The following is a 27,363-nucleotide window of genomic DNA, read 5'->3' as shown; positions in this document are numbered from 1 at the left end:
CTTAATACATCCTTTATATATTTCCGAAATAAAAATAAATAAATACACTGTGTCAGTGAAAGCGTTTGAAATAATTTCAGTGAACTCCAACTAAACGCATCATTGCCAAATAGCGGTGACATTTGGCACCTTAAGCTATGATCCACTGTGTTCACCTTCAATCACTAAAGCAAACATCAGAACCATAACAGCTCGCGGTCTCTGCAGTCTTCGTTAAATGTACTATAACATATTTACTGTCAGCTCCAACGAGGTGGTCCCACATTAACTCGACTCACTGAAATATGCTCATGCATAAATGTTTATTCATCTGTTGGGTTTGGAGAGGGGGGGTTGTGGGAAGCGCAGCGCTCGCGCTCGTGGTCCGCGTGGCTACGGCAGCCCTAAAGCTGCAGTAATAAACTCCGAGCAGACGAACGGCTGTTAGCGGCACGTCGGCCCGGTTCGGTTCGGTGACAGCTAATCCCTCACGCCGAGTCGGGGTAGATGAAGCCAGCGCGCGATCTTCAACGGCGTCTCCCGAGAATGTGGAGCACGTGGATACTTGGATGCAAAGCCGCCTGTCCTGTGATCTCCGAGATCGCTACAGTTTCATTACACATTAATGCTTTGAATCAGATTCAAAAGGGCAGAACCGGAATTATAATGATGCAGTTTTCAGATACGACGCAAAAAAAAGATACCGCCCACATAACCTAAAATGTAGAGAACAGCTCCTGTTCATTGCATTGGAGAACACGTCAGCGGTATTGTGCTCTTTAACAGTGTTGATGATATTTATAAATTGCATCTTATTTTTGGTCCTAAACTTTTTTTTCCCCATTGCATTTCAGCAAAAGTGCACGAGCGACCCAAGCGAACCACATATACGCAGTGAGAGGATGAAAAACAACCCTGTGGCGTCACTCCTAAACACACGTGCACATTTAATCATAAACGTGCGCGCAAGTCGACACGCGCGCGCGCACAGCTCAGTCACGAGCCCTGCCCCAATGTCTGTGTCCAGTCGTGAGAGATGTGATCTGTGGCCCTGTGATCTAGGCCAACCTCACTTTACGTGCGCGAACACCATCGACACGGAAAGCTCGTTAGTGTTATTATTTTAATTATGTTAATTGATGCCACATCAACTCCGATGTCTGGGAATCAGAGGGGGGAGGGGCGGCCCTCATACTAACACCCACTTCGTTCTGAAACCACTGTAGTGGATGAGACATACACGGAGACAGACACATACGTACACACGGAGGACGGAGTGAACCAGTAGTCCACAGACATAGCCACAAATACAGTACACACACACATTACAGACCAGAAAGGACACACACTTTCACACACACAACCTCCACCCCCCCCCCCCCCCCCTTCCCAATCCATCACGTGAATCCACCAAACCCTCTCGCAGAATCGATTCATCCATAAACTCGCGTCTGGGCAAAGGCCGATGTGTTTATCTGGGAATTCCCATACGAAGGCGAGCTAGTGTTTCTCAGCAGGGCACCAGGGGTGGGGGTGGGGGTGGTGGTGGGGGTGGGGGTGGGGGTGGTGGTGGTGGTGGTGGTGGTGGTGGTGGAGGAGGGCTGGGGGCAGAGAGCTGTAGCCAGGCCTCCGTCGGCCGGATCGGGGCTTAATGCGCCGTCGTGAATGCTAATTAGGATAACTAAGTGAAGGGAGTGACCCGGGGCCACGGGGCCTGGCAGCTATCGGGCCAGAACACTTGGGGGGGGGGAGAAACTTCACATGAAGGACTGAGAACCCACGGTGAAGGAACAACTGCCAACCTGCTACACACGGTGAACCAAACGTCCGTCCTGCCAAACGTCTGGGCTGTCAGTGAAGGTGTGTGTGTGTGTGTGTGTGTGTGTGTGTGTGTGTGTGTGTGTGTGTGTGTGTGTGTGTGTGGGTGTGTGGGGACGTATGAGCGCCTACATGCCTACATTCACTCACTTCTACATTTTTGGACTGACTGGATAACTGAATGACGCTGTTATTAATTGGCATAATATTTAAGTCCTGGGTTTAATATTATAATTCATATAATTTCCTTTGAAGGCTTCTGTGTTTTTTTGTCTTGTTTTGTTTTATGTTCGTGTGTGTGTGTGATACAGAGAGAGAGAGAGAGAGAGAGAGAAAGACCTGGGAGGGCTAGGAGTTGGCGGTCAACACCTCAATGACATTAATCAGGTCTCTCTTTCTCACTGTGGGTCTGTTTCCTCTTCCTCCTCTCTAATGACCCCTACTCCAGCTGTCTGTTTAAACACGTGTGATGCAGAAAAAAATCATCTCTGTTTTGGCATAGTGCCACAATGCTAATTCAAAAAATAATTGAAAATCTCTCTCTCTCCATCCTTCTCTCTGTCTCCCTCTCTCTCTCTCTCTCTCTCTCTCTCTCTCTCTCTCTCTCTCTCTCTCTCTCTCTCTCTCTCTCTCTCTCTCTCTGTCTGTCTCTCTCTCTCTGTCCATTTTCACTGATTTTTGTCTTTCATACTTCAGACTTGTCTCACCAGTTTACGCTTTCTTGAAGTGTGTAAAAACAGCAGGACAAAATTAACCGGGCCACACACTTTGCATTTGTGTGGGGACTCTATGAACTGCACAGGCACAGAACGGCATGCTGGTCTTTGTAGTCTTATTTATATACTGTGGGAGAGTGAGAACGCAAGAAAGTGAGCACATTTTATTATATATCTAGTTTATACAGAGATCACGTTACTGTGTACATGTGTGTCCCAGTGGTACAGAGCATTTCAAAAGTGATGGAGGGGGGACTAGTGTTAGAGTTGGGGGGGGTAGTGATGACAGGGGGCACATGGACACCACAGGACTGTGAGGAAGAAGAGGGGGGGGGACGGAGGGGAGAGGGGACAGGATCATTGGAAGCTCAGACACGGTGTGATCCGGTCAGCCTCCCTGTGGTCTCTGCGGCTGCCGTCATCACATCACAATGTGGTCGGTACCGTGTCAACGTGAAGCAGCACTCACGCTGGGTCTCCTCACTCCGCACCGCGCTCACGCACCGTGAAATCAGTGGCATGTTCACGAAGCGCTATTTTATTTTATTTTTTTCAAAAACAAGCGCATTGCCGGATTCTGTTTTATTTACCTAAGCTGCCTGGAACATCATAAATGCAGAGCAGTGCTGCAAGTTAGCAAACTCCGCTGTGTCAAAGCAGCTGTTTCCATAAACCATCCGAATGAGCTCAGCTGTTTGGGTTTCTCCAGCATACGTGTGTTGGAGTCAAATGTATCTTCAGCAGTGTCGGAGTTCAAGATTTGACCCGGAAACAGGGCACAGTGTGACGTCTAATTCAACAGGGCAAGTCACCTAAAGGTTAATAAAAACAAGCACAGAAGCTCGGCGCTGTTTCCTCGTTGCTAAAGACCCTACCAAGACTGGTGGGAGTCTTTTTGATGTTTTTGTGCCTTGTTCTCGGAGACAAATGTGAGCAGTCAGAGAGAAGTTGTTAGTGTAGCACCGCCTGCCTTTGTCTCCAGAATGCTCCATCGTGCTCCTCCATCGCGTGGAGCTTCGGGACCGGGACTGCCCCGCGCCAGACGTACCCCCCCCCCCCCCCCCCCCCCGAGTCTCACAAAAGCCCAAACGGCCCTGTCAGCCGTGCCTCTGAGTGATAAGCTGGCGCATACATCACCCAGCTGCCTATACTGTCGCGGAGGGCCGCTCACTGTGTTAAGCATGCAGATGCAAACACACACACACACATCCTCATCACACACACATAAACACATGCACAAATGCACAGACACTCACACGGAAATAGCATGCCCCCCTCCACCATGCACACACACACACACACACACACACACACAAATGCACAGATGCTAGTCATCGTGCACATGCCAAACACACACACACACACACACACACACACACACACACACACACACACACACACAGAGGTGTGGACTGCAGCGACCATGCGGTTGATAAAGCGCATTGGTTTCACGCTGGGTTGCAAAGCAGAGATCTCTCTCATGATGTCCTGGACTGACATTCCAGCTCCGCTTTCTTAACATGGGCACGCGCATTACTTTACATCATCCTAATTACACCCCTCCACAGAATATATTTCAAAAGCCGTACACACACACACTGGCAAAACTATTGGAATAATACAAGGAAAGTTGGTATGTAAAATTAAGTAAAAAATGCCAGTGTCATTTTGCGCTGTTATGCCATAATTAAAAAACTTGGATATTAACAAAAAGCGGTTTTGATTTACAAATGTACCTTGTATGCTGTAACCTCTACACCTCTGTGGTGTTTCTGGCAGGTCTCACGGCATTCAGCAGCTTAGAATATACAGAAGCTGCCCTAGTCGAGAGTGTTGGAGGCTCTTGTGTTATTACCATGCTCGTACAGTCCAGCTGACTTGCCTTCGTGTGGTCGGGATTAGGCGCTCTCTGTCTTCTCTGATTACAGCACTCAACACCAGAGCGTTTCGGTCAACAGACACACTCACGCGCGCGCGCGCGCGCACACACACACACACACACACACACACACACACACACAATACCCTCACACGTGCGGCTAATCCAATTGTGTCAGTTTATCATTAGCTCTCTCCACTCGCGAGTCTTCAGTCTGCTAGACGCTGCACGCGGATGGGCACGAGAGCTCACACCTTCATTTAATGAGAGCGTTTTGTTTATTTTCCTGTAGTTTCTTGTCTTCTTTGTGTTGGGGTAGGTATATTTTATCGACACGTTTACTTTGACAGTTTATCCTGAACAATTGCATTCAATATATGATTGAAAACCGAAAGCAGAATTGTCAGCTGTAAAGTGAGCCATCAGTTTAATCGTTATTTTTTACACAGTATACTAATTTATGGATACTCTGTATAAACATGTACAAGTACGTCTCCTTTCATTGGGCCTAACACAAAGTCAGAGACCACAAAAGCAAGCAATCAGTCCAACAGTTTATGCGTCGTCAGGATTTTGCAGAAATGTAATACACCGGTTTTGTGTATTATTACTTATATTATGCCGCGCGAGCACGCGTGTCTAACGTCTCATTTGTTCGTGTTCGCGGCGAGACGCGCGAGCTACTTCACGCGCTCCGTCGTTTCCTAGAACTGGTCTGTGGTAAATTACCGGCGAACCGTTTCAGACGCTTAATTGAAAACGTGACGGCGAATTGACTTTTTTTGTTGTTTTTTTATTTTATTTTTACTCGGGGGGGAGGGGGGGGTAACAATATCGTGCCTAAGTGTGGGGAGTTTTCGCGCTGTGTGCACGCGTCTAATTGTGGGTGTTAATTCTTCTTAAACTCCCCCTTCCTAACACCGTCGATACTACAGCCCTGAAGGAGGTCTCCGAAAAAACAAAACAATGTAAAATAATGTAGTGTTTAGCCTCTTTAGGCAAAAAAAACACGAAAGAGGACGTGTTGCAGGGTTTGAAGCTGAGCTGAACTGAGCAATCTGACATCTAAGTGCTTGCTGTGAACCCTCCTCTCTTAAGCTGATCATGAAAGCCAGTATGAGTTGTATGAATAGAGCCAGAAAACGTTACAAGCTTATTGTTTTGTAAATGTAAGTGCCATTGAATGTGTGTGTGTGTGTGTGTGTGTGTGTGTGTGTGTGTGTGTGTGTCTGTACCCCAATCCTAAACATACACACACAGACACACACACACAGACACACACACACACACACACATTGCTGCAAACACACACTCATATCCAAATATCATTAGTGGCCTACAGCTGAAGCCATTAGCTGGTCACCTGTATGTTTCTAATGGGGTCATTATGGAGGTGGCCCGGTGGTCCACTGCTAATCGCCTGCACATTGCAGGGCAGCTGGAGAAAAACACTTGTTCCACTGTTGTCGCATTCCACCACACCACCGGCCCGTTTCGCAGGTGCTGGCGACAACAAAGTCCAGGCATCGCGCACACGCACGCGTGTAAGTGTGTAAGCGTGTGCACGTGTGTGTTTTTAACGTCCTCCGATCGATTGCGGGCGAGGTAAATATGATCCGCCGCGTTAAGCGTCGTGGCACGGATTAACGAGCCACCGTTTAGCCTCGCCTGGTTCAGCCGTGTTCAGCTGTCCCCTCGCCGTGACTTGTGAGCACTCCCCGTTTGCTTTTGACTGTGTCACACACGCAGTATATTTGATCTAGCTGTGTAACGGTGTTAAGAAAAAGCCTCCTGGCCTGTTTTAAAGATAAATTTTCAACTAATTTTCCAGTTCAGGGAGGTCAAGGGACAATGGGCAGATAATAGATGTTCACATGGGTTAGAAGCAGACCCTGAGCTATGCTAGCTCTTTCTCTCTCTCTATCATTCCCGCCCTGCCTCTCTGTCTCTCGTTCCCTCTCACTCTTTCTCTGTCTCTTTCTTGCTCTAAAGCCCCAGGGTCTGGACTTCATTAAGTCCGAAACCTCCCTACGGACAGAAAAGAGGCGACATAATTCACTTTGCCAGGTTTTACAGTGTCGGGTAGGGGATGGGGGGGGGGGGGGGTCAAGTCAAATCTGTTCTCCAGCTGTGCAGCCTTCACACTCACCCCCCGGCCTGAAAGAGAGAGAGAGAGAGAGATTTGGGGAGAGGTGAACCCCTAGAAACCACGCCGCCAAGCTTCCTGGGTATCAGACGTTCTGTTCAGCTCACGCTCTCTGTCTCCACCTTCCACTCCATTAACACTAATCCAGTTTGCATCAGATTCCAGCTAGATCACTGAACACATGAGCACCAACACACACACACACACACACACACACACACTGATGTCCGCACTGTGCGGTTGTTGCAGAAGTAAATGTGATACCCAACAGGCCAGGCAGATATAGAGAGCACTCTCCCCAGCCTGGACCAGTGCAACGAACCATCCATCTCCACACACACACACACACACACACACACACACACACACGCCTCACATGTCTCATGGCCTCATCTCACACTTCCATACAGCCAGCTCATCAGCACCTCAGGAAGAGTGTGAAACACACCTGTACCACACACACACACACACACACATATGTCCGTTCACACACACACATCAGTGTCGATATCAATGCAGAAACATCTCCTTCTCTGAGGCAGTGCGTCATTCATCTTATTCATCCACTGATTTTACATAAAAATAACATAATTGCTTAATTTTCATTTTGTACAGTAGGATGACTACCAGTGGGTTTGGACCCCATGTCCCTCACGTTGACAAGCGTTTATTAAATAAAAAGCTGATTGTGTTGTGTGACAAAGGGAGTGTTTTATAATCTATAGGAAATTATGTTAACGGTCTATTTGCATAATCAGCGCCTGTTGGAAATTGGAAAGTGTCCTGCAATTCATTTACTTTCTTGTGGATATATTAACAAAGCATTATGCATTGCAGTCGTGCAAAAATATATTTAAAATACAAATATTGCATTTGTAAATGAATGCAATATTTTAAAAATATATATGGTTTGTTAATTCAATATTTGGGATTGCTATGAGCCTGCTCGTGGTTCTGTAGGGATTAAACATTGTGATCAAAATATTGTAAATGATTTTACACGTGTGTGTGAATGCTATTCACAAAAGGCTGAGGAAAACAGTTTTCTTGTGGCATCGTGCGAAGATTGTTATGTCTAAAGAATGATAAAAGCTACATAGGCAGGTGTGAAAGAAAACTCTTCTGTCTTCCAACTAAAGCGGCTCTTGTCGTCAAATAGATCAGATCACTGGGAAAAACCACTCTCCATCAAGTCACGGAAATAGCACCAATCAATGGTTATCCAACTGCTCTAAACGCGCGCGGATGAGAACGTGCGCTACGCCGGGTCCTCGCGCGCTACGCCGGATCCTCCGCGGACTCGCGGTGCGCGTGGACTCGCGTCACACCAAAACAGCCGCGCCAGTTTCCAGTCTGTCGCGTGCATTTGAAATCAAACAGTCATTTATATAATGGCAATGAAAACAAAGCAGATGTTCCAACAGCTGATTTATTATCGGCGCAGACCGAGCCACTGTTTCTGTTCCGTTACATGAATAATTTAGACTGGAGGTTTTATCCCACGCAGTCTATTGCTAATGAGTCAAATTCCATTTTTTTCCGACGGTACCAAAGCAAAACAGAGGCAGGTTCATCACTTCACGTTAGATTGGCAGCCACGCTCTCCGCACTCCTGTTATCAATATTAAAATGTGCATGAAGGCTGTGACTATAAAGGACTTTTTCCCTGTCGTGTTCCAGTGAGGACGGGACAATCTTCGGCGTGATTAATTCGATTTGACCGACCCATGGATAACTTTAGGTTGTGGTGATAATATAGGCCTAATATTCAGAGAAATCATCTTGCCACAAACTTAAAGGAACTGTGCAAATCCCCGGCCTTACAACCCCCCCCCCCCCCCATTTTGTGGGCCATATATTTCTATATGTTTAATTAAACAAATACATAGTCCTGCTTGTTTTCACCCTGTTTAATGTTCCCGTTGGCTGTATTTTCATAGTGTCATTTTTGTTCTTAGGACATTTTACTGAAGTGCTTCACTAATTAAAAATAATACAGCTTAATTCACCATAGCGAATATCCAGTTCGTGTTTTGCTGTTTCAATGGGCTTTACTACATTTCTTAAGTCCTTACACCTTTATTGCGTTCCCATAAACTTGTGTCGTTTTATTGCACAGTCCGAATTAAATTTTCTAAGTTTCACGAGTGTACTTGGGACTACCTGAAGCGCTCTGATATATTAGATTATACACTTGTCTTATTTCTTTAAAGCCTACAAAACATGTCTAAAAATTATACCAAGCTCAAAAAATCCAAAGAATTCACCTGGGTTCAACTTAAACCGTTTGGTCTTTTCATGCAGCTTAAGCGCGACCGATGCTTACATATGGGGCATTTAAAGAAGTTGCTACATTAATCTGGCGTGTTCACGCGTTAGGGGTGACCAGCAGGTTCCGCTCTAGTCATGCCTCACACACGCTGTATTTAATTAGATAACTGATGTAAGATTTATGCACAAAATTAAAAGCAGCGTTTGCATGATCTCACTTTCTGTTCTGAAAAGTCTGTTTTGTAGAGTGTCAGCGCAGACCCCAGTTTTGTTACTATTGTCAGCGTTTTAAAGTATTGTTATATTGGTGTACTCAAAACTATGGCACTCTGCGTGGACGTATTCGCGCATTTGAGCTAAGCATCACATTTACAAGTCAACCTGTGTCAAAGGCTCCAACCGATGAGATGCGAGGAAGACTCGCGAATGAAGCGCCGTTTCGGGACGTTCTCGGTCTCATACAACTTGTTACTTGGGTGTTTCCGTCAAGTGACAAAATCAACTTTCAAATTCCTCCATGAACGCGCCAGGCCATGCAGCTGGGTGACAGCAAAAACCAGGAGCTCTAACTTTTATATATGCCTTTCGTTTGTTTGGTACAACAGCGAGAAAACAAAATAAATCCTACTTTTAATTTCTTTCTCTACTGTTTTACTGAAGTTTTGTTATAAACAAAGTTTGTTCACGTCAATATTTTTCTTTCTTTCATAAGTAGCCTATTACGTTTCTCACAAGAACAAAAAAAACCAAGTTTGAGTCCTTAATATAAGCAATCAAATGCAGAATACTACAATTGCCCCTTTAAGTTAAATACTTATATACAAATGCAAAGCAAAGTGTCATTAGGTGCGCGGGAAGCGTGTATAAATATCAGCGTTTCGGTTATTTGCAAATCAGAGTCAATATTTTTACTTTAAATTCAAGCCAAATGTTCGGATGGCGAGAGGGACATTCCTCTGGTGAAACAGTATCTGGAAACTGCCCAGACTACCGCCAACCTCAGTTTCAGTACACAGCAGGTAGAAACTATTGCCTGCTGCAGGAATGAACGTGTACTGTAGTAACGCGGTGCGTCTTTTACACCCCGGCGTTATGCACGACGTGCGGGCCAATGCAACTTTGACACGCTGCGCAAAGCGGCAGCTAATATCGTGTCCGAGCGCTCACGAACCGAGATGTCCGCGTCTATAGTTCGTGTGCTGCGATATGCACCGGCGTCGAGACCCAGATGTTTGATTCACGCTACAGATGGACCGTGCACAGCGTGCGTGGTCTCTCTCTGTTCTGACACAATGTTTGACCTCCAAACGCGTAAAACTGCGGGGATCCCTTGCGTGCTTTGGCCACCGCGTTAAACCCGGAGATAACGGAGACGTGGAGCTCGGTGGTTTTACCTTTGCGCGGCCGTGTTGGCGTCCAGTATCCCGGCGCTCTGCATCCAGGAGCGCACGGGCGTCATGCCGCTCGTCAGGGGCTCTTCCTTCATGGTCAACCCTCCCCGTGGGAGACCGTCCTGGATGGAGAACATGAAAACAGCCTTGTGGGGGGGACGTCTCTCAGCACCAGCCGAATAATCCTCCTGCACTCTCGGAACAAGGCCACCCGGATTAACAAAAAACCAACTGAAAGGGAGGGGAAAAAAACCTTCCCCGAAGTGTAGCAGGGAGAGAGCGATGGCGGTCCTTATCCAAAGACGCGCGCCGTATCCCTCGGGGTCGCTCCTCTTTATTTTAGATTCCAAACCAAGTTGGGTTCACTCAAGATTAACCGGTCTCTAGTTAAAGGAGGGTGGAGAGAAGACGGGCGATGGAGCTGTGAAGCATCTCAAAGGAGAACGATCAGCCGGGGATCAAGAAAACCTTCTCTTCGCGGGGAGACCGAGGAGAGAGACGCAGAACTTGCTCAGAAGGCGAACAAACGCGCACGGGACCGTGGAACCGAAAAGTGGGATAAAACGGACGACTGCTTCAAAAAGGAGAAAAATGAAATGATTACCAAACAAGAGGGAGGGATGGACCAGGGAAGGCTGGCTCTCCCTGGGGGAAAGGGGGATTGGGTAGCGAGAAATCTCATTCCCTCCCTCCCCGTCTCTTTATGCCTCCTCTGTCCCAGCGGAGCGCACCTTCTCTCGGGTTGGGGAGCCTCTCGCGCTCTCGGGGGGCGCCCGCGTGGACTCCACGAGGGCGGGGACTTGTCCTAAAAAGGGAAGATCATTTATATGTCGAGCCTTGTTCTCGGATCCTATTGGCTGCAGTCATCCGTTGCGTCATTTTCAAAATTCGCCGCAAAACTTGTTCCAGTGTGGAGCGGCATTAGTGGTCGGTCTCACACACACACACACAAGTGTGTCGAAGTCACGTCTGAACACGGGTTTACATGCGCGCGACCGTGTATTACATACTTTATGCAGTTTCCCACGTTTTCACATCAGTAAGCAGTTCACTGAGGACAAAAGAAACAGCATGCACGATATAAATCCGATAGAGTGTACTGTAATATCTGATGGATTATGAAGGGGACAGACCTCACGGCGTGTGTAGTTGGCAGGTACGCTGGTGCACGCGGTTAACGGGGCCTGGGTGCACGTGCGTCGTTTTGATGGAGTAAATGACACAGTGTTTTGACACGGAGGCTGCGACCGCGACGTTATGGTATGAGCTAGGTCCTTGCGAGGAACAACAGTATCAGCAACGCATAATGCTGCCAGTACTCCACACACGCGTATAAACAATACTACCATTTATAACACAAAGACATACGATGTCATGTTCAACCTAAAAACGTTTAAACCTATACAAAACTCAGTAACAGCAGCAGCAGAATACTATTATTAATAATAACTATAATAATAATAATAATATAACTAATATAATAATTATTATTATATTATAATTAACAATAATAATAACAATAATAATGCTAAAATGTAATAATTATATATATATGCCATATATATATATATATATATATATATATATATATATATATATATATATATATATATATATATATATATATATATATATATAGGCCTATATAACGGTATACTAAATTGTAATTACATATGTACATGTGTGTGTACATACTGAATCTGTAATATTCGAATGGTGCTGATAATCGACATTTTACGAAAAAAAAAGAATTTTTGCTTTTCTGTCTAAAGACTAATACTCTGGCGTTAATCAGAATTCCTCTGTAGCATCACGAATTAAATATTTATCAAAGATAGCCCTGCAGAGTGCACAGTCTGAAAATGCTCCCAAGGGCTTTTTAGAAAAGCGTCTTAAAATCGATTAGGCCAAGCAACCCCTTTTTCGAAATGATGTTACTTAGTACATTTGAAAAAAATCGTTGTATAGCGGATAAAAGAGTGACAAGTGTTTCTGTGTTAAAGTGGCACGATCTGCGTTATTTCGTCCGGGCTAGTCTTGAGTTTCATCTGGATATTAAAGAAAAACTTACAAAACTACTGCATCAGTTTCCAAATTAATGTTTTTGTTGTTGTCGTTGGAATCATCACCCTGTCAATCCTGATTTACTGGAAATGTAAAATTATGTTTTCTATTTTTTTTTGGTTAAAAAAATGCATTTAGTTTCTCTTAATTGTCCTCCATTTATGATTAAAAATATTTAAGTATTTTTTAGGGATTATTATGGATGTTTTGGCCTATAGTTGAACTCACGAGGACAGAGAACTATCCCATGAATGTCCGCACTCCGTTCAAAAGCGATGCTGCACTGGGCTGCAAATGTTCACGAGACCCTCAAAGTGTCACGAGCCCTGTCTGCACGTCCCTGGCGAGGCGCGAGAAACGCATCATAGATGATCATATATACTGTCCTGCACGGTCCTGCACCGTCCTGCACGGTTTATCCTCATTTCCTATAGAAATGAATGTCATTATCGCTTGGTATAAGTCCTATGTTTCATTTTGTGCAGCATAACCATAAAAATTCCCTAGAAATTGACAAGAAAAACGGCGAGGTTTCTGATCATCACTGTGAGTTTCATATAATATGAAGCAGTTGGCTAGCTCTACTAATTAGGCCAACAATCTCTAAATAACTGTGACTCTCCATAAGGTATCCAGAATATGTGCTGCATCCAGAATATTATGACCTTAGTTTGGACGGGATGTCATGTTTTAGATTGTCTCTCACGATCTCACGAGTAAAATATATATAATCTCGGTCTGCCTTCATTAGTTATTCCCTGTTAAATGATATTACTAATTTATCAAATGGTTGAACCTTTTTCAGATCTAGACTCTAAAAAAAGTATCAGCAAGTGTTTTTACTGATCACACAGCCATCCGAGTTATTTAACCGTCTCATGGCAAATCACCACCTAAAAGGAAGAACTGATAACCAACAAATGCACTTTTCCCCAGACCGAACCGTCGCGTGTTGACCTGCAGGACTAATATTCACAGAACCTGGCGTTACTGCGTGTAAGTGGGAATGGAGCAGGTTCTCAGAAGATAACCACAGTTTCTGCTGCACGTTGGGAAAATGCTGAATATATTTCCATTTTAAGTTTGTCTTAATTCCCAGCTACATTTAAATTACATTGCCGTCTTTAACCCGTTGCGAGGACTAAGATATCATCACGCCAGCACACTGTGGGCTAAATGGGCTCGAAGTCCGAGCGCTTCGCTCCTGTCTAGTGCAAGGTGCCTCCACCTTGTGGCCACTTACAACCAGATGGCGGTCCAATGGGTCTGAACTAACTAACTAAACTAACTCCCCGTTATAGTCAATAATAAGCATAACAATAGTCTTGACAGGTTATAACTTAGACATATATTGAGAACGTAACGTGTTCGAAATTAAAACAGTATTTTTTTTATTCAATTAACGTGTTACATTTATACAGAATGTGATTGGATTTGAAAAAAGGTCCTACCTCAAGTAATGATTACACTGGACAAGCAATGATTATAAAGAGTGAACCTTATTTGTTTCACAACCCAAAAAAGGTAGACCTTACAGTAATTTTTATGTGACGGGGCAATTCATTTTTGTATCAACTTTATACTTGTTCAAATGTTGCTATTCAAATATAACACTGAAAGTGTATGACTTTTGCCTGTACTTGACTTCAGAAACATCCCTCTTCAGTGTTCAACAGTAGCCATCACAGAGCCAGTCCACTTTTCTAGACACAAATATACTAGAACAAAAAATGTTTGTGAGGCGGAGGAATTCGCAATTCACGTCAGCCTGCAAACATATATAATAAGCAAGGTTTTTTGTATGTATGAAGCAAAATCATTGTGTATATTTTGAAGCTCGATTTTAGACAAATTAACAGATTTGTGTGATTGTCAGGGACTAATACGATAATAAGATTACGTTTAATTTCTTTCAGTTCTGATTATCACCATCTGTAACACACAGTGAGTCGTCCATACAACCAACCTGTTACATATACAGTTTTATAGTGATCATTGCAATAATAGACTTTCATTTTACATCAAGTTTACTTAAAACCAACCAGGATATATAGAAAATAACCATAAAATGAATTTAAAGTAGTATTAAATACTACGATATATAGAAGGGAACCATAAAGTGGTATTAAACACCAGGATATATAGAAAAGAACCGTAAAGTGGTAATAAACACCAGAAAATATAGAAAAGAACCATAAAGTGGTATTAAACACCAGAATATATAGAAAAGAACCATGAAGTAGTACTAAACACCAACAAGCGTAGAGAAGCATAATAAACACAAGAAATGTTTCAGGCTTTAATTAAAAAATAATAATATATTTTTGAGAATATTCCCAGACCAGAGGCTTTACAGAATTACATATTTTATGTTTTCATTGCTGTATTGGCTTGATTATTATTGTTGTTGTTTTACTTCTCCACGAAATAACCCTTACTTTTTCAACAGCAAGATTACTCAAAGAAACATTTTTAGAAATAATATATCATAAACTAATCATCTGCACATACTTGCAAAATTCGCTTTTGAAAAATACTGAGATATTTTAAAGTTAAAAGCACCATCTGGCGGTCAGTTGTAGTACTGCATGCATTGTAAAAGGTCAAGCAGTAGTGTTGGAACAAATCAAAACCTGACACTGATATGCAAATTGATATCATATATATATATATATATATATATATATATATATATGTGTGTGTGTGTATTGGACAGGGTGATTGAGTTAATACTGAGCAGAGGTTCCTATTGCTGCTAGAGACGGTGTCTGTGAGTGTGTATACGCACACGTGTACATATATATATATATATATATATATATATATATATATATATATATATATATATATATATATATATATATATATATATATATCCCTCAGCAATATTTAATTCTGTCTTCGATGCATAGGAGTCTATGACATATAAATATTCATTAATTTCCTTCTCAAAGTCACACGTGTCAGAATCTTGTCTTGCGATGTAATACCTTCATCAGCACTTCAGAACACTTTATTTTGCTGACTCAAACCTTTGTACCAGCATTCTGAAACAATAAAAAAATGTAACAAATAAATTAATCAACATTTAAATAAAAGAACAAACTAATTGACATGTATATTGACATGTATATAAAATGATAATATTTTTTAATGGGCTCACAAGCATTTTCAGGGACGTATATCTGATATTTTCACTGTCTCGTGTCACGTCCAACAAACCAGTACACCTCAGTACAGGAATACAGTGACCTGACCTTTATGAACACGGTCACACACATTCATACTGGTCCCTAACTTCACATTGCACATTAGACAACTGGGATCCAAACCTGGATTTCACGGCATCTTGATTATGAGATGTTGGGTGTACAGATGTGGAGGCTTGGTGAGATCTGTGAGTGTGAATGTAAATACCAGTGAGGTCTTTCAGGAACCCTCGCTGGATTCCCACGCCATTTATTTTGTATGCTAATTACCACAACTCTCATTGGCTGCTGAGTAGTTTGGAAAAAGACTAGAAAACTACAGAGTTCTGCATATGAAATATACCACAGTAGTGCTGTGTTGTGTTGTAGTGTTTATACCACATTAATCCTGTTTGTTTTCAGTTTCACTTTTTCCACAAGGTACTAAAACATTCCTCAGAGTGTCTGGTCCAAATTGACATGATAGCATCACACAGTTGCTGCAGATTTGTCAGCTGCACATCCATGATGTGAATCTCCCGTTCCACCACATCCCAAAGGTGCTCTACTGGACTGAGATCTGGTGACTGCGGAGGCCATTCGAGTACAGTGAACTGTCGTACATTGTCATGTTCAAGAAACCAGTCTGAGATGATTCACACTTTATGACATGGCACATTATCCTGCTGGAAGTAGTCATCAGAAGATGGGTACACTGTGGTCATAAAGGGATGGACATGGTCAGCAACAATACTCAGGTAGGCTGTGGCTCTGACACGATGCTCAATTGGTTCTAATGGGCCCAAAGTGTGCCAGGAAAATATCGCCCACACTATTGAACCACCACCACCAGTCTGAACCATTGATACAAGGCAGGATGGATCCATGCTTTCATGTTGTTGACGCCAAATTCTGACCCTACCATCCAAATGTCGCAGCAGAAATCGAGTCTCATCAGACCAGGTAACTTTTTTTCCAATCTTCTATTGTGCAATTTTGGTGAGCCTGTGCGAATCATAGCCTCAGTTTCCTGTTCTTAGCTGACAGGAGTGGCCTCAATGTTCGACGTGTTGTGCATTTAGAGATGCTCTTCTGCATGCCTCGGTTGTAACGACTGGTTATTTGAGTTATTGTTGCCGTTTTATCAGCTCAAACCAGTCTGGCCATTCTTCTCTGACCTCTGGCATCAATAAGGCATTTGCGCCCACAGAACTGCCGCTCACTGGATATTTTCTCTTTTTCACACCATTCTCTGTAAACCCTAGAGATGGCTGTGCATGAAAATCCCTGTAGATCAGTTTCTGAAATACTCAGACTAGCCCGTCTAGCACCAACAACCATGCCATGTTCAAAGTCACTTAAATCACCTTTCTTCCCCATTCTGATGCTCAGTTTGAACTGCAGCAGATCATCTTGGCCATGGCTGTGTTCGAAATAGTCTACTACATACTACTGGCATACTGATCGAGCCCCAAATCAGTATGCCGTATGCAGTATGTGACCAAAATGAAAATTTCCAGTACGCAAAACATACCCGGATGACTTACTATTCCAGTACGCGAACAGAGCTATCTTCGTGGTGTACTGCATCCCATCATGCAACGCTACGTTCACGTGACCCCGTAGTATGCTTTGCTTTTGTCGCATACTGGAAACTGTACTGCATACTACTATGAGGACCAGTATGCAGTATCCAGTATATACTGAGTCCAGTATGCAGTATCCAGTATGTAGTAGTCTATTTCGAACACAGCCCTTGTCTACATACCTAAATGGAATTGAGTTGCTGCCAGGTGATTGGCTGATTTGACATTTGTGTTAATGAGCAATTGGACAGGTGTACCTAATAAGGTACACCTTTAGAATAAGGTGTACCTTTAGAATAGATTTTAAGGTTCTAGTCATGGTTTTTAAATGTCTTCATGGTCTTGCCCCTCTTTACCTAAGTGAAATGATGGTTAGATATGTTCCAGTCAGGTCTCTCAGGTCTTCAAACAGTAATCTACTGGTGATTCCTAAAAGCCGATTAAAGATTGGCGAGGGTGCTTTTAGCCACTATGGCCCAAAGCTCTGGAATTCTCTTCCTGAAGAGCTCAGAGGCATTTCATCCTTGCATAGTTTTAAGAGCAGTCTCAAAACATTCCTGTTTAGATCCGCTTTTAGTTAAGAAACTCTATCTTAATAGTTTTATCTTATTTACTTTACTTTTTATTATCTTACTTACTTCACTTTTTACTTTTTATGTTATTTTAATATTTTTATCTTTAATTTCTTTTAACATTTTTTTTTGTCTTTTTGTCTTTGTCTTATCTCCTTTTAATGTTTCTTTTATTTATACTGTAAAGCACTTTGAGTTACATGTATGTATGAAAGGTGCTATACAAATAAAGATTATTATTATTATTATTATTATTATAAAGTGGCAGATGAGTGTATGTTAAAGACTCATCACACTTTCTACAAATCCTTGAATGCGTGAAAGTACAAAAGTTACCTACCGACTCCTTGCATTTTTCAATGGATATTAAAAGTCTGCACACAGTCATCCCTAATGAAGATGGTTTGAGAGCTTTAAAACATTTTCTTGATGCAAGATCTGAGATTCTCTTAAGACTGACTGAACTTGTGTCAAATCTGAACTGCTTCACATTTCACCCCAAGTACTACTCAAAAATAAGGAGTCAGTATACTAAAATGGGGATCGTATGCCAACCTTTTTGTTGGATTTGTTGAGAAACACTTTTTGAGCAATACACTGGACTTGTACCCTTACAATTTTTGAGATATATTGATGACATTTTTGGTATTGCTACATGTGCATTAGAAGAGCTCCAACTGTTTATTTCTTCCTTCTCCAAGTTCTACCAGCTCTTAATTATACATGTAATATAGCACACCCTGGCGTGAAGGGTCACATTTTTGGATGTTTCAGGGAATTTTACTAATTCTTATTCAAATACCACCATCCATTATAGACTCTCATTCATATCTACAATACAGTTCTTCCCATTCCAAGGCCTGAAAAACTCAATTCCTCACACGCAACTACTCAAACTTAAGCACATTTGTAGTGACAATGAATGATTTATTTTAGAAAAGTACTGAAATGCGTGAGCATTTTCAAAACGATTTCCCTAAGGAAGTCATAGATGATGCTTCAGCTCGTGTTTACCTGTTCAGAGAGTGGACGCACTGACCTTCAAACAATCTACTGAGCAACTCCGAAAGAGCCTTGATCCAGTCAGATGTTTCAGATGTTGGACAGCAAAGATGGAAATAGTTGCCACGTGGTTTACATGACAAAACTGCTGACAGCAATTACTCTGCAGCTTGACATCGAATACGGCATCAGTTTTAAATCTTCATGTCACGCCATGTGGACATATCTTAAAGCACTGAACACATCTGACATCATGATTTACCACAAACAACTGGCTGTTAAATTATGTAAGCCTATCTTTTTTCTTTTTTCATTTGTTTCACTATGTGACACGTACCTTCTATCCCTGTAAATATAATATAAAATAAATATAATACAGACCATGAACCTAAATCAGTGGACATTGCATTAAAACACGCCAAACAATGACTGACACTTGACTGTAATCATTTAGGCGTTTCCATTGACCTCGCCCTTACTCCTTATTGCGGGGATATCGCAGCCCCACTCTGAACCCACGTCCGTGGTGCTGTCCTGCGGCTGGGAGTACTGGGTCGTTACCGGGTCCGTTACTGGTTCCGTTACTGGGGCCCAGTCGCTCTGGGTGTGTGTAGTTCCGGTTAGAGGAGACATTTTGTGGAAGGAGAGTGGAGAGGATACACACCATTCAGGAGTGGGAGCAGGGCCCGGGTGTACAGGCTCTTTAGGAACAACCGTACTCACTGTACATATAACACCGAACCGGGACAGTTTAATACGGTTCATCAGAATATTTGTCCTAATTATTCTCACAGTGTCCCTTGATTTCACGTTAGCTCTCTGGCTCCGACCGGTTTGGCGTTCATCTGTTTAGCTAGCTAGCTTTACCGTCCACATTGCTCGGCTAGCAGGCGAGACAGCTAGCCAGAGTTCACCGGGCTCAATCCCGCTTTACTCGGCGACACAGACCCAACCACGGGGACAGGATGGCGTTGAAACGAATCCACAAGGTAAATTTGCTTTTATTTGTGTGTGTCTGTGCGTCTTTTGTGTCTTCACAAGTTCACATTGACGCCACCAGCGGTTAGCACTTGTTAGCCTAGCATGCTATGCTAATTTAGCCTAGCATGCTAACTTAGCCTAGCATGTTGGGTCGTGTGTGGAAAGGCTGAGCTGGCCAACGTTACGAACATTTAGCCGCCCCCGGTGATGTTTTATTCTGTGTGGGGGGAGGCGGGCCAGCGGTGGCCCGTTGTGTCCAGACAGAACCATGAATGTTGACGGCGACCGTCGCCGTTTACCTCACCGTGAAGGTTGGCAGCAGTGAGCCGTGTTTTTTTAACGTTAGCCGGCTAGCCGCGCAGCTAGCGAGGCCAAGCCAGCCGTACACAGTCTGTGTGGTGGGTAAATAAATCACTAGTTGGGCATATTGTTGTATATTTGAGTGTGACAGACACTTTAAATTCACATTATTGGGCGGGCGGGTCGGTTGGAGGGTGATATTAGCGTTAGCGGTGCGTGGCTAACGCTAGCAGTGTCGCCTCACTCCACCAGTGACTTTGAAGTTGAGCTTCTGTGTGGCTTCCGAAGTGCCACCAGCGGCTTCACCTCAACTGTATTTGGTGATTTACGACTTTGCTACCCTACTTGTCGCACCATAATAGTTATTTTCTCTGTCTTTTGGCAGTTGGCTGGCTGGGCCGTGTCTTCTCCCCCCCCCCAGTCTCCTTCATGAAGTGCCATGTTGGAGGTGTCTAACACTGTAACGTTGTCTCAGCTCTCCGCAGGTGATTTTTATCATGGAGACACGACGCAGTGTAGCTGGTGTTAGTTAAGATGGGAATAACTGGCCATAAAGAGCCAGGTGGGTCCAGTCAGTGCTCTGGTGCCGTTGAGGGACCTTTACAGGCGACATGGGCTCATCCTTTATAGGTGATACTGCCCCACCGCTTGCCACTATCCCCTATAAAGCCCATTGGGTTAAACTCCTCTAGGAGGTAATGGGGTATAATTGCAGGACAAGCTTTGCAAGTAGTTTATGATCTAGTGTGAGATGAACGGTACATTAAACATTACACATTAAATGTTTTAATGATCTTTAACTGAAGACGGTACCGCTGAGCAGCTTTGGCTGTGGGTGTGCGTCCCGGGCCAAATGCGCCTTCCTGAATATTCGCCTCCATTTCGTCAATACTTGAAACCTGACGATTGAGCTGATTTCCTTGGACAAGCATACGGCGGCCTGTCTCCCTGAAGGAAACGAGGGCCCTGTTGTTGCAGGAGCTCAGCTACTTTTTTTTTTTTTTTTTTTTTTGCTCTCTTATACCCCATCAGAAGTGCGCAGGCTTAAAAATAGCAGCTGGCGTTACCACTGTCCTATATTACTGTGCTGTTTTTGTGCCATGCTTTTAAATGAATATTCTTCCTTTCTACTTTTCTTAGGCGAGAGTCACTGAGGAAGGATCTGAGTAATGAAGTGGAAGGGTATGAAAACTGAGTTTGCCTAGTGGTAGCTGATAGTTGATGGAAACTGGTACGGCAACAAGCCTCTGGCCATTCAGATTACCGTTCAGGATGTTGTGAACTCTCGAAGTTCTAGAATTTATTGCATTAGTTCGGTTTTAAATTCGGCTTTGTTTTCCTCTCATCCTTTGTACCTCACACTCGTATTTTGTCTGGAAATTACCACATGCTTTACTGTTATTTTAAGAAATTGTAACATTTCCAAAATGGATGCAGGTGAATAATTCCTTTAGTTTGCTCCAACTTTACACCTCTAAATGTAAGATGCCTATGGTGTCTGGCAGAACGAACACTTATCACCAGATTTATGATTGCACGTCTTTTTATTTCAGTCCTTTGCGTTATTACATTTAGCCTTTAGCTTTGTAAGTGACATTGTAAAGAAAGACTGTGTAAGCTGTGTACTCCAGAACTCCGCGATGGCCTCGGTCCTGATGCGTCTCTCTCCAGCTCCAAACCTGCCTCGCTCTTTCGTTTAGATGTTACCCATGATGCACCACTGCGGCTCTAAACAGAACAGGTTGCCATCCCGTTGGTGTTTACAGTCGACTGACTGCTCCCGCCGTCCGCTGTAAACGCGGGACTACCAGGCTCACACAGAGCCGCACGTGGTTGTGACGAGTTAATCTCAGAATTCTTTTCTGCAGTTCAGCCTTTTAATTTCACTAGATTCTCTCTCCTCCCTTTCCTGCCTTGTGTGAGCCCTCTGTGGCTCTCAGGTGTCACTACAACAATAACGAGCGTCTCTTCTCCGTCCGTATGAAATGGACCAGCACTTTCTGCTCCCCTCACTCTCCTCACACTTGGCTTCTGAAAATCTTTGACGTGTTGCTTGCAACACTTGACGTTTGCTTTGGTGTTTTAACCACAGATAAGCAGCCTCTTCCTGCCCTCTATACCTCTCTCTCTCTCTCTTTCTCTCTCTCTCTCTCTCTTTCTCTCTCTCTCTACCTCACAGACAAGAATCTGAACCTGTTTTCTCAGAAATAGGTATATTGGCTTCTGCGAAGTGCTTGTATACCCACGTTCTCTCCATGTCTCCCCCTGTCTCTCTCTCTTTCTCTCTCTCTCTCTCTCTCTCTCTCTCTCTCTCTCTCTCTCTCATGCCGTGCGTGCGGTTGAGCAGGTCCAGCTATAGCTCGTGAGACCCTCCTTTTCAATGACCTCTGAAGGGTCGTCAGGTCAAGGCGTCGTCGGGCCAACGCGCCAGCGATCAGCCCCGTCTCCGTTTCTCCAGTCTCCCACGCTTGCGTCATTCATCAGCGGCGCTATGGCAACGCCGCGGCGCCGTACCACACGTGCCCACTCACTTTAGGCCCGACTTGTAGGCCCATAAGCTCCCCTTCACATCTGTGGAGCCAGAGCATGCAAGAACAATAAACAAAACCGCACGCAAACAAACGCTACGTAAAAGTTTTAACAATAATGGGAGGGAAGTTGCATTCAAATATTTGCATGCAAAAAAAAAAACATGCGAATTTTTTAGTTTAGGGTGGTGATTCTGACCTATAAGAGGTCGAAGTTATTCAGTTGTCAAATCCTGCCCCGCGTGTATGTTGTGATTGCAACGTTGGAATATGAAGGTGGAATATGTTGCGTGAATTCATTTGCGCACCATGATTGATCTAAAGAAACGACGCACACTCCTGGAGCAGCGGAGATTGGCTTGTGCTACACACACACACACACACGCGCGCGCGCGCACACACACACACTTGTGATATGCTAGGGTTAGAGGTGTAGGCTTCTGAAACGTTCCATCTTCAGGCGGACCCCAGACCAGTTTCTCGGTCACCTTGTGGCTTGGTGGTCGAGGTATTTGGGACGTCCATATCGCGCAGTGCTGCTTTCGCTCTTGTTAGGAGACGCGCCGCCCATTACCAGAGAAGTGGAACAACAGAGTAGTACAACATCAATGTTGAAGATGTCGGGACTGGAACAGTCCTTGTTTCTTTCTTTTTCCCACTATCTCTCCCTCTCCACGTTTCCTACGAGAGCCTCATCACTAAAATGGGCCTGTCTCATCCTTCGTGAGTTGGAGTTTTTTCACCACATCGTGTGTGTGTGTGTGTGTGTGTGTGTGTGTGTGTGTGTAGGAGCTGACTGACCTGGGCCGGGATCCACCTGCACAGTGTTCTGCAGGACCAGTGGGCGATGACTGTGAGTAGCTTGGCCACATGAACACTCTCACTCTGCGTTGCATGTGACGCTACACGAGATGTCTCGACCGTGGTGTAGAGATGTTGTCAACTCTTTTTGCCCTCTTGTTCTCACAGTGTTTCACTGGCAAGCTACTATAATGGGACCTGTAAGTATGGGCATGCAGACATTGGCCATGTCCCAGTGGTGAGTGCCAGTCTGCCATGTTAAACCTGTGTGTGTGTGTGTGTGTGTGTGTGTGTGTGTGTGTGTGTGTGTGTGTGTGTGTTTTCTCAGAACGACAGTCCGTATCAAGGGGGCGTGTTTTTCCTGACCATTCATTTTCCTACAGATTATCCCTTCAAACCGCCTAAGGTACGTAGGCTAGAACCGGCCGTCAGTTGGTTTTAGAAACAAGCCCTGTAACAAACCATAAACTACTCTCTGAATTTCTTTAAAAAAAAAAAAAACTGACTCTTTACAGCAGATCTTTGGGTCTTGCCCCAAGGACGTGTTTATGGTTTGATTGCTGGTTTTAAAGCCTCTGACTGTTTGGGCCACCTGACATGAACAGGATCAGGATCTAGTAGACCTTTATGCGGGCTTCAAAATAACAGTAATGTTTTCTCTACCTGTTGTGCAGGTTGCTTTCACCACAAGAATTTATCACCCGAATATTAACAGTAACGGCAGCATATGTTTGGACATTCTAAGATCACAGTGGTCGCCAGCATTAACTATTTCTAAAGGTAAGGGGGGGGTGTATCGGTCATACACACACACACACACACATGAAACATTTGAAAGCACAACACACACAGCCGTGGGCACGCGAGGGTTCTGATTGTGGCCCGTTTTCTTTTGCAGTTCTCTTGTCCATTTGTTCTCTGTTATGTGACCCCAACCCAGACGACCCACTAGTGCCAGAGATCGCTCGCATATACAAAACAGACAACGAGAAGTAAGTACCTCCCCGTGCCCTTTCAGCTACGGCACCATGGCAACGACCCTCGCCGCTGACCTATTTCGTTGCGGCCCAGGTCACGGTGGTACGGGCGAGGTTGAGCCGAGGGTGTGTAGGAGGAGGAGTCTGTCTAGTGGAGATTCCGCAGGGCTCCATTTTAGGGTCACCGGCCTCCAGTGACCTGAATGACGGCCAGAGTCAGGAGCAGGTTACTGCATTGCGACCATTTTTCAGGCCAGTGGAAGTTAATGCATCGATGCATTCAACAGAAGGGAAGTTTTGACCCTGTACTGGAAATGGGCCCTGTCTGCCTGCTCTGGGGTCAAGGTGAAGGGTCGCAGTTCAGGGTTCACAGGCCTGTGGAGTGTTCTCTACCTTAATGTTGTCTTGGGTTGTTGGAACGGTATGTAAATTGACCTGAAGTGCTGGAAAGCTTTAACGTCCACAGTAGTGCGGGCATGTTGGGTCAGCTGGGCCGGGTGTGTGGGCCTCAGTGATGAGCCAGGGCGCTTCCACACTCCCTCTGCTGTGTTGGGCTGGCAGGAGGGTGTGCACGGTTAGATGCTGTAGTGTAGTGTAGGGGTAAAACCAGGCGTGCAGGGTTTATGGGTGGGAGAGAGGGGGCGTGTGTGTGTGTGTGTGTGTGTGTGTGTGTGTCAGTGACAGGTGTGTGTGTGTGTGTGTGTGATTTAGAGGGGTGTGTGGGTGTGAGCTCTGGGGGAAGGGGCCTCCACTAGTTGCCCTTGGTGATGTCTGTGGTGTTGGTCTTGACTACATCACTGGCAGAGTTGTTCACTGAGGCAGCACCTGACGTCTCCTAAAGCGCTGGCACTCCTCAGCACCATTGTTAAACTCTCACTCCTTCACTCTCTCGCTCTCTTCCAGGTACAACAGAATAGCTCGGGAATGGACTCAAAAGTATGCCATGTGATACCTGAAGAAATGTCACCCCGTCCAATCTGCATTAGCTGGAAAAACATCCAATAACGGAGTCTTCTTTTGTTTTCCCTCTCAATAAATTGGCACCCCTCACCGACAACCCCCACCCCGCCCCCTACCTGCCCCGCCCCCTACCTGCCCCGCAACATCTCAGACCAAACTACTAATTTCGTCCCGTTGTTTTGTGGTCCCTTTTAAATTGTCATGCGCTACAAAGGGGATGATGTCATAGCGAAATCACTTTTTATCCATCTTTAATAATATACCCGTGGGTCTAAACTATAGAGCATGTATTAAACTCCCAGGCACTTCGTACTGACATTAAAAGAAGATAAAAAATAAAAACCAAGAAGTGGGTAAATCAGCCGTCGCTTTAACTCACGCCACATACCGGAGGTGCTACAGAGAAAACACGCAGAATACACAACAGTCCTTCATGAGCAATCTGATGCTGGGTTGGCCTTCACATTTTTTATACGCTTTTACAATAGCAATGATACAGTCTGTGAAATATAATAATACTCTTGCTTATAACTGACTGTTTAAATGGACAAATTAGTCCCGTTATTACATCAGCAGTTACGAAGAATATGGAATCTATTTTATGCATGTCAGTGGGGTACATTTACTGAACTGGTGGTCAGCTGCAAAAGGCCGTTTGCCAACAGTGTTTAAGCCAAAAGCGTGTCCATTTAGTTTGAGGACTTTTATTTTATTATTCCCATCCCTGCCCCGCCCCCCTTGGTTTTAGAACTAGGAGCCCCGCCCCCACTCACACTGTTTGCTTGTTGCACTGAATATATGATTCGAAGCGCTTGATTGATGACCAATCGGCTCATAGCTCTACTAGCTGTTGATTTTGTTTTCTCAATAAAGTTGGTAAAAGTCCGATCCAGCAGGCCATGCCGTCGTTTCCTGTCTCTTCTATTCTGCGGTGCGAATATTTCATTAGCCTTTGTGCTTATAGCGTACATTTTCTAACCATGAATGACTGTATTGTATCTTCAAGGATGAGACTATCTAGATTTTATTATAAGAAAAATCTAACTAGATTCTTTTGAGTGTTCAGTCAGGTTGCTAACAATATTTGAGATATGTAAGTGGTTTATAATGCAAAAATGTTACTAAATGTAGTATTTACAAATTAGATTTTCTTTTGAAGTATTTAGGTAATAGGCAAATAGCATCTTAATAACTGATTCAGGGTTCAATTTAACATTTGAACATACTAACAATGGACAAAAGAATAATGTTTACATTTTATATATATATATTTTTTTTTTCTTGTTGTACCCACATCATTAAATGCATTACAAGTGCATGAGTTCAAACAAAAACAACCAAGAGAATTAAAATACAGCTAAAGATATCTTTCATAATTTGTTATTCTGCCTTTCATATTCAGTGAAACCACTTGCATTGGCTTACAGCAAAAACAGTTCAGATTCCACTTTTTGTACTCGGTTTCCATTATTTTTAAAAATGAGTCTTCTTGATTAATTTGGCTGTGTTCCTCGAGATGCCTCAAGCATGATCTGTTGTCCTGTCCTCGGAGAGCCCCCATCCCTACACAAACACACACACACACACACATTACCCCTTCTTTAAATCACACTCTACCTTTTGTTTTACATGCTGTGGTATTTGCTTAAAGAGATAAGAGCAATTGCATTGCATTCAGTGTTTTACAAAGGAAATTATGCAAGTCAAACATACAAATATCCAAAACTTCACTCCAAATTCGCAAGAAGGGAATATGAAGGTATCTGAGAAAAATGTAAATGCACACAGATAGATATTTACTGATTCCACAGATTGGCATCGGGCAGAACAAAAAAAATAAGTATTAGTTAGGTATAAGTAAAAAAAAAAAATCAACGTAATGGTTTTCAAGATTACCACACAATAAGGGTGTTTAAGTGTAAGTGTGTCTTTCAATAAACATTTAAAATATTTAATACAGTCGCATACACACTAGAGCAAATATTGCACTCGTGTTATATGAGAGGTCGTTTAAACATAAATATAACGGAGGAGCAGTTTGCAGTTTAAAACACAGAGTGGGGGAAGTGCCATGTACAATAAAATGGCATCGTTACAAGTTAGGTTGTGATGTACCAAACAGTGTGTTTTGACAGCTGATGTTGATTAGATTAGATTCGATTCAACTTTATTGTCATTGCCCTAGTACAGGTACTGGACAACGA

The 27,363-nt window shown here is 43.8% G+C and overlaps 2 protein-coding genes across 2 annotated transcripts in view; one reads left to right on the top strand and one right to left on the bottom strand.

The window, feature by feature from the left end:
• Window positions 1–10,907, bottom strand: part of LOC143508641 (transcription factor COE3) — a 41,078-nt gene extending 30,171 nt beyond the window's left edge. Inside the window, exon 1 of the mRNA XM_076997305.1 lies at window positions 10,204–10,907. Coding sequence (XP_076853420.1) covers window positions 10,204–10,337 — 134 coding nt within the window. The 5' untranslated portion in view covers window positions 10,338–10,907. The remainder of the gene's footprint in view (window positions 1–10,203) is intronic.
• Window positions 10,908–19,083: 8,176 nt separating this feature from the next.
• Window positions 19,084–26,059, top strand: ube2d2l (ubiquitin-conjugating enzyme E2D 2 (UBC4/5 homolog, yeast), like). Its single transcript, XM_076986560.1, has 7 exons — window positions 19,084–19,601; window positions 23,211–23,274; window positions 23,391–23,422; window positions 23,551–23,628; window positions 23,897–24,002; window positions 24,121–24,214; window positions 25,103–26,059. The coding sequence occupies exons 1-7, from the start codon at window positions 19,578–19,580 to the stop codon at window positions 25,146–25,148; spliced, it is 444 nt and encodes a 147-aa protein (XP_076842675.1). The 5' UTR covers window positions 19,084–19,577; the 3' UTR covers window positions 25,149–26,059.
• Window positions 26,060–27,363: the final 1,304 nt, after the last annotated feature.

The sequence above is a fragment of the Brachyhypopomus gauderio genome, chromosome 2 (genome assembly GCF_052324685.1).
Source record: "Brachyhypopomus gauderio isolate BG-103 chromosome 2, BGAUD_0.2, whole genome shotgun sequence".
In the NCBI taxonomy this organism is placed as follows: domain Eukaryota; kingdom Metazoa; phylum Chordata; class Actinopteri; order Gymnotiformes; family Hypopomidae; genus Brachyhypopomus; species Brachyhypopomus gauderio.
Note: the sequence above shows the minus strand (reverse complement) of the source record. Positions and strands in the feature narration are given on the sequence as shown.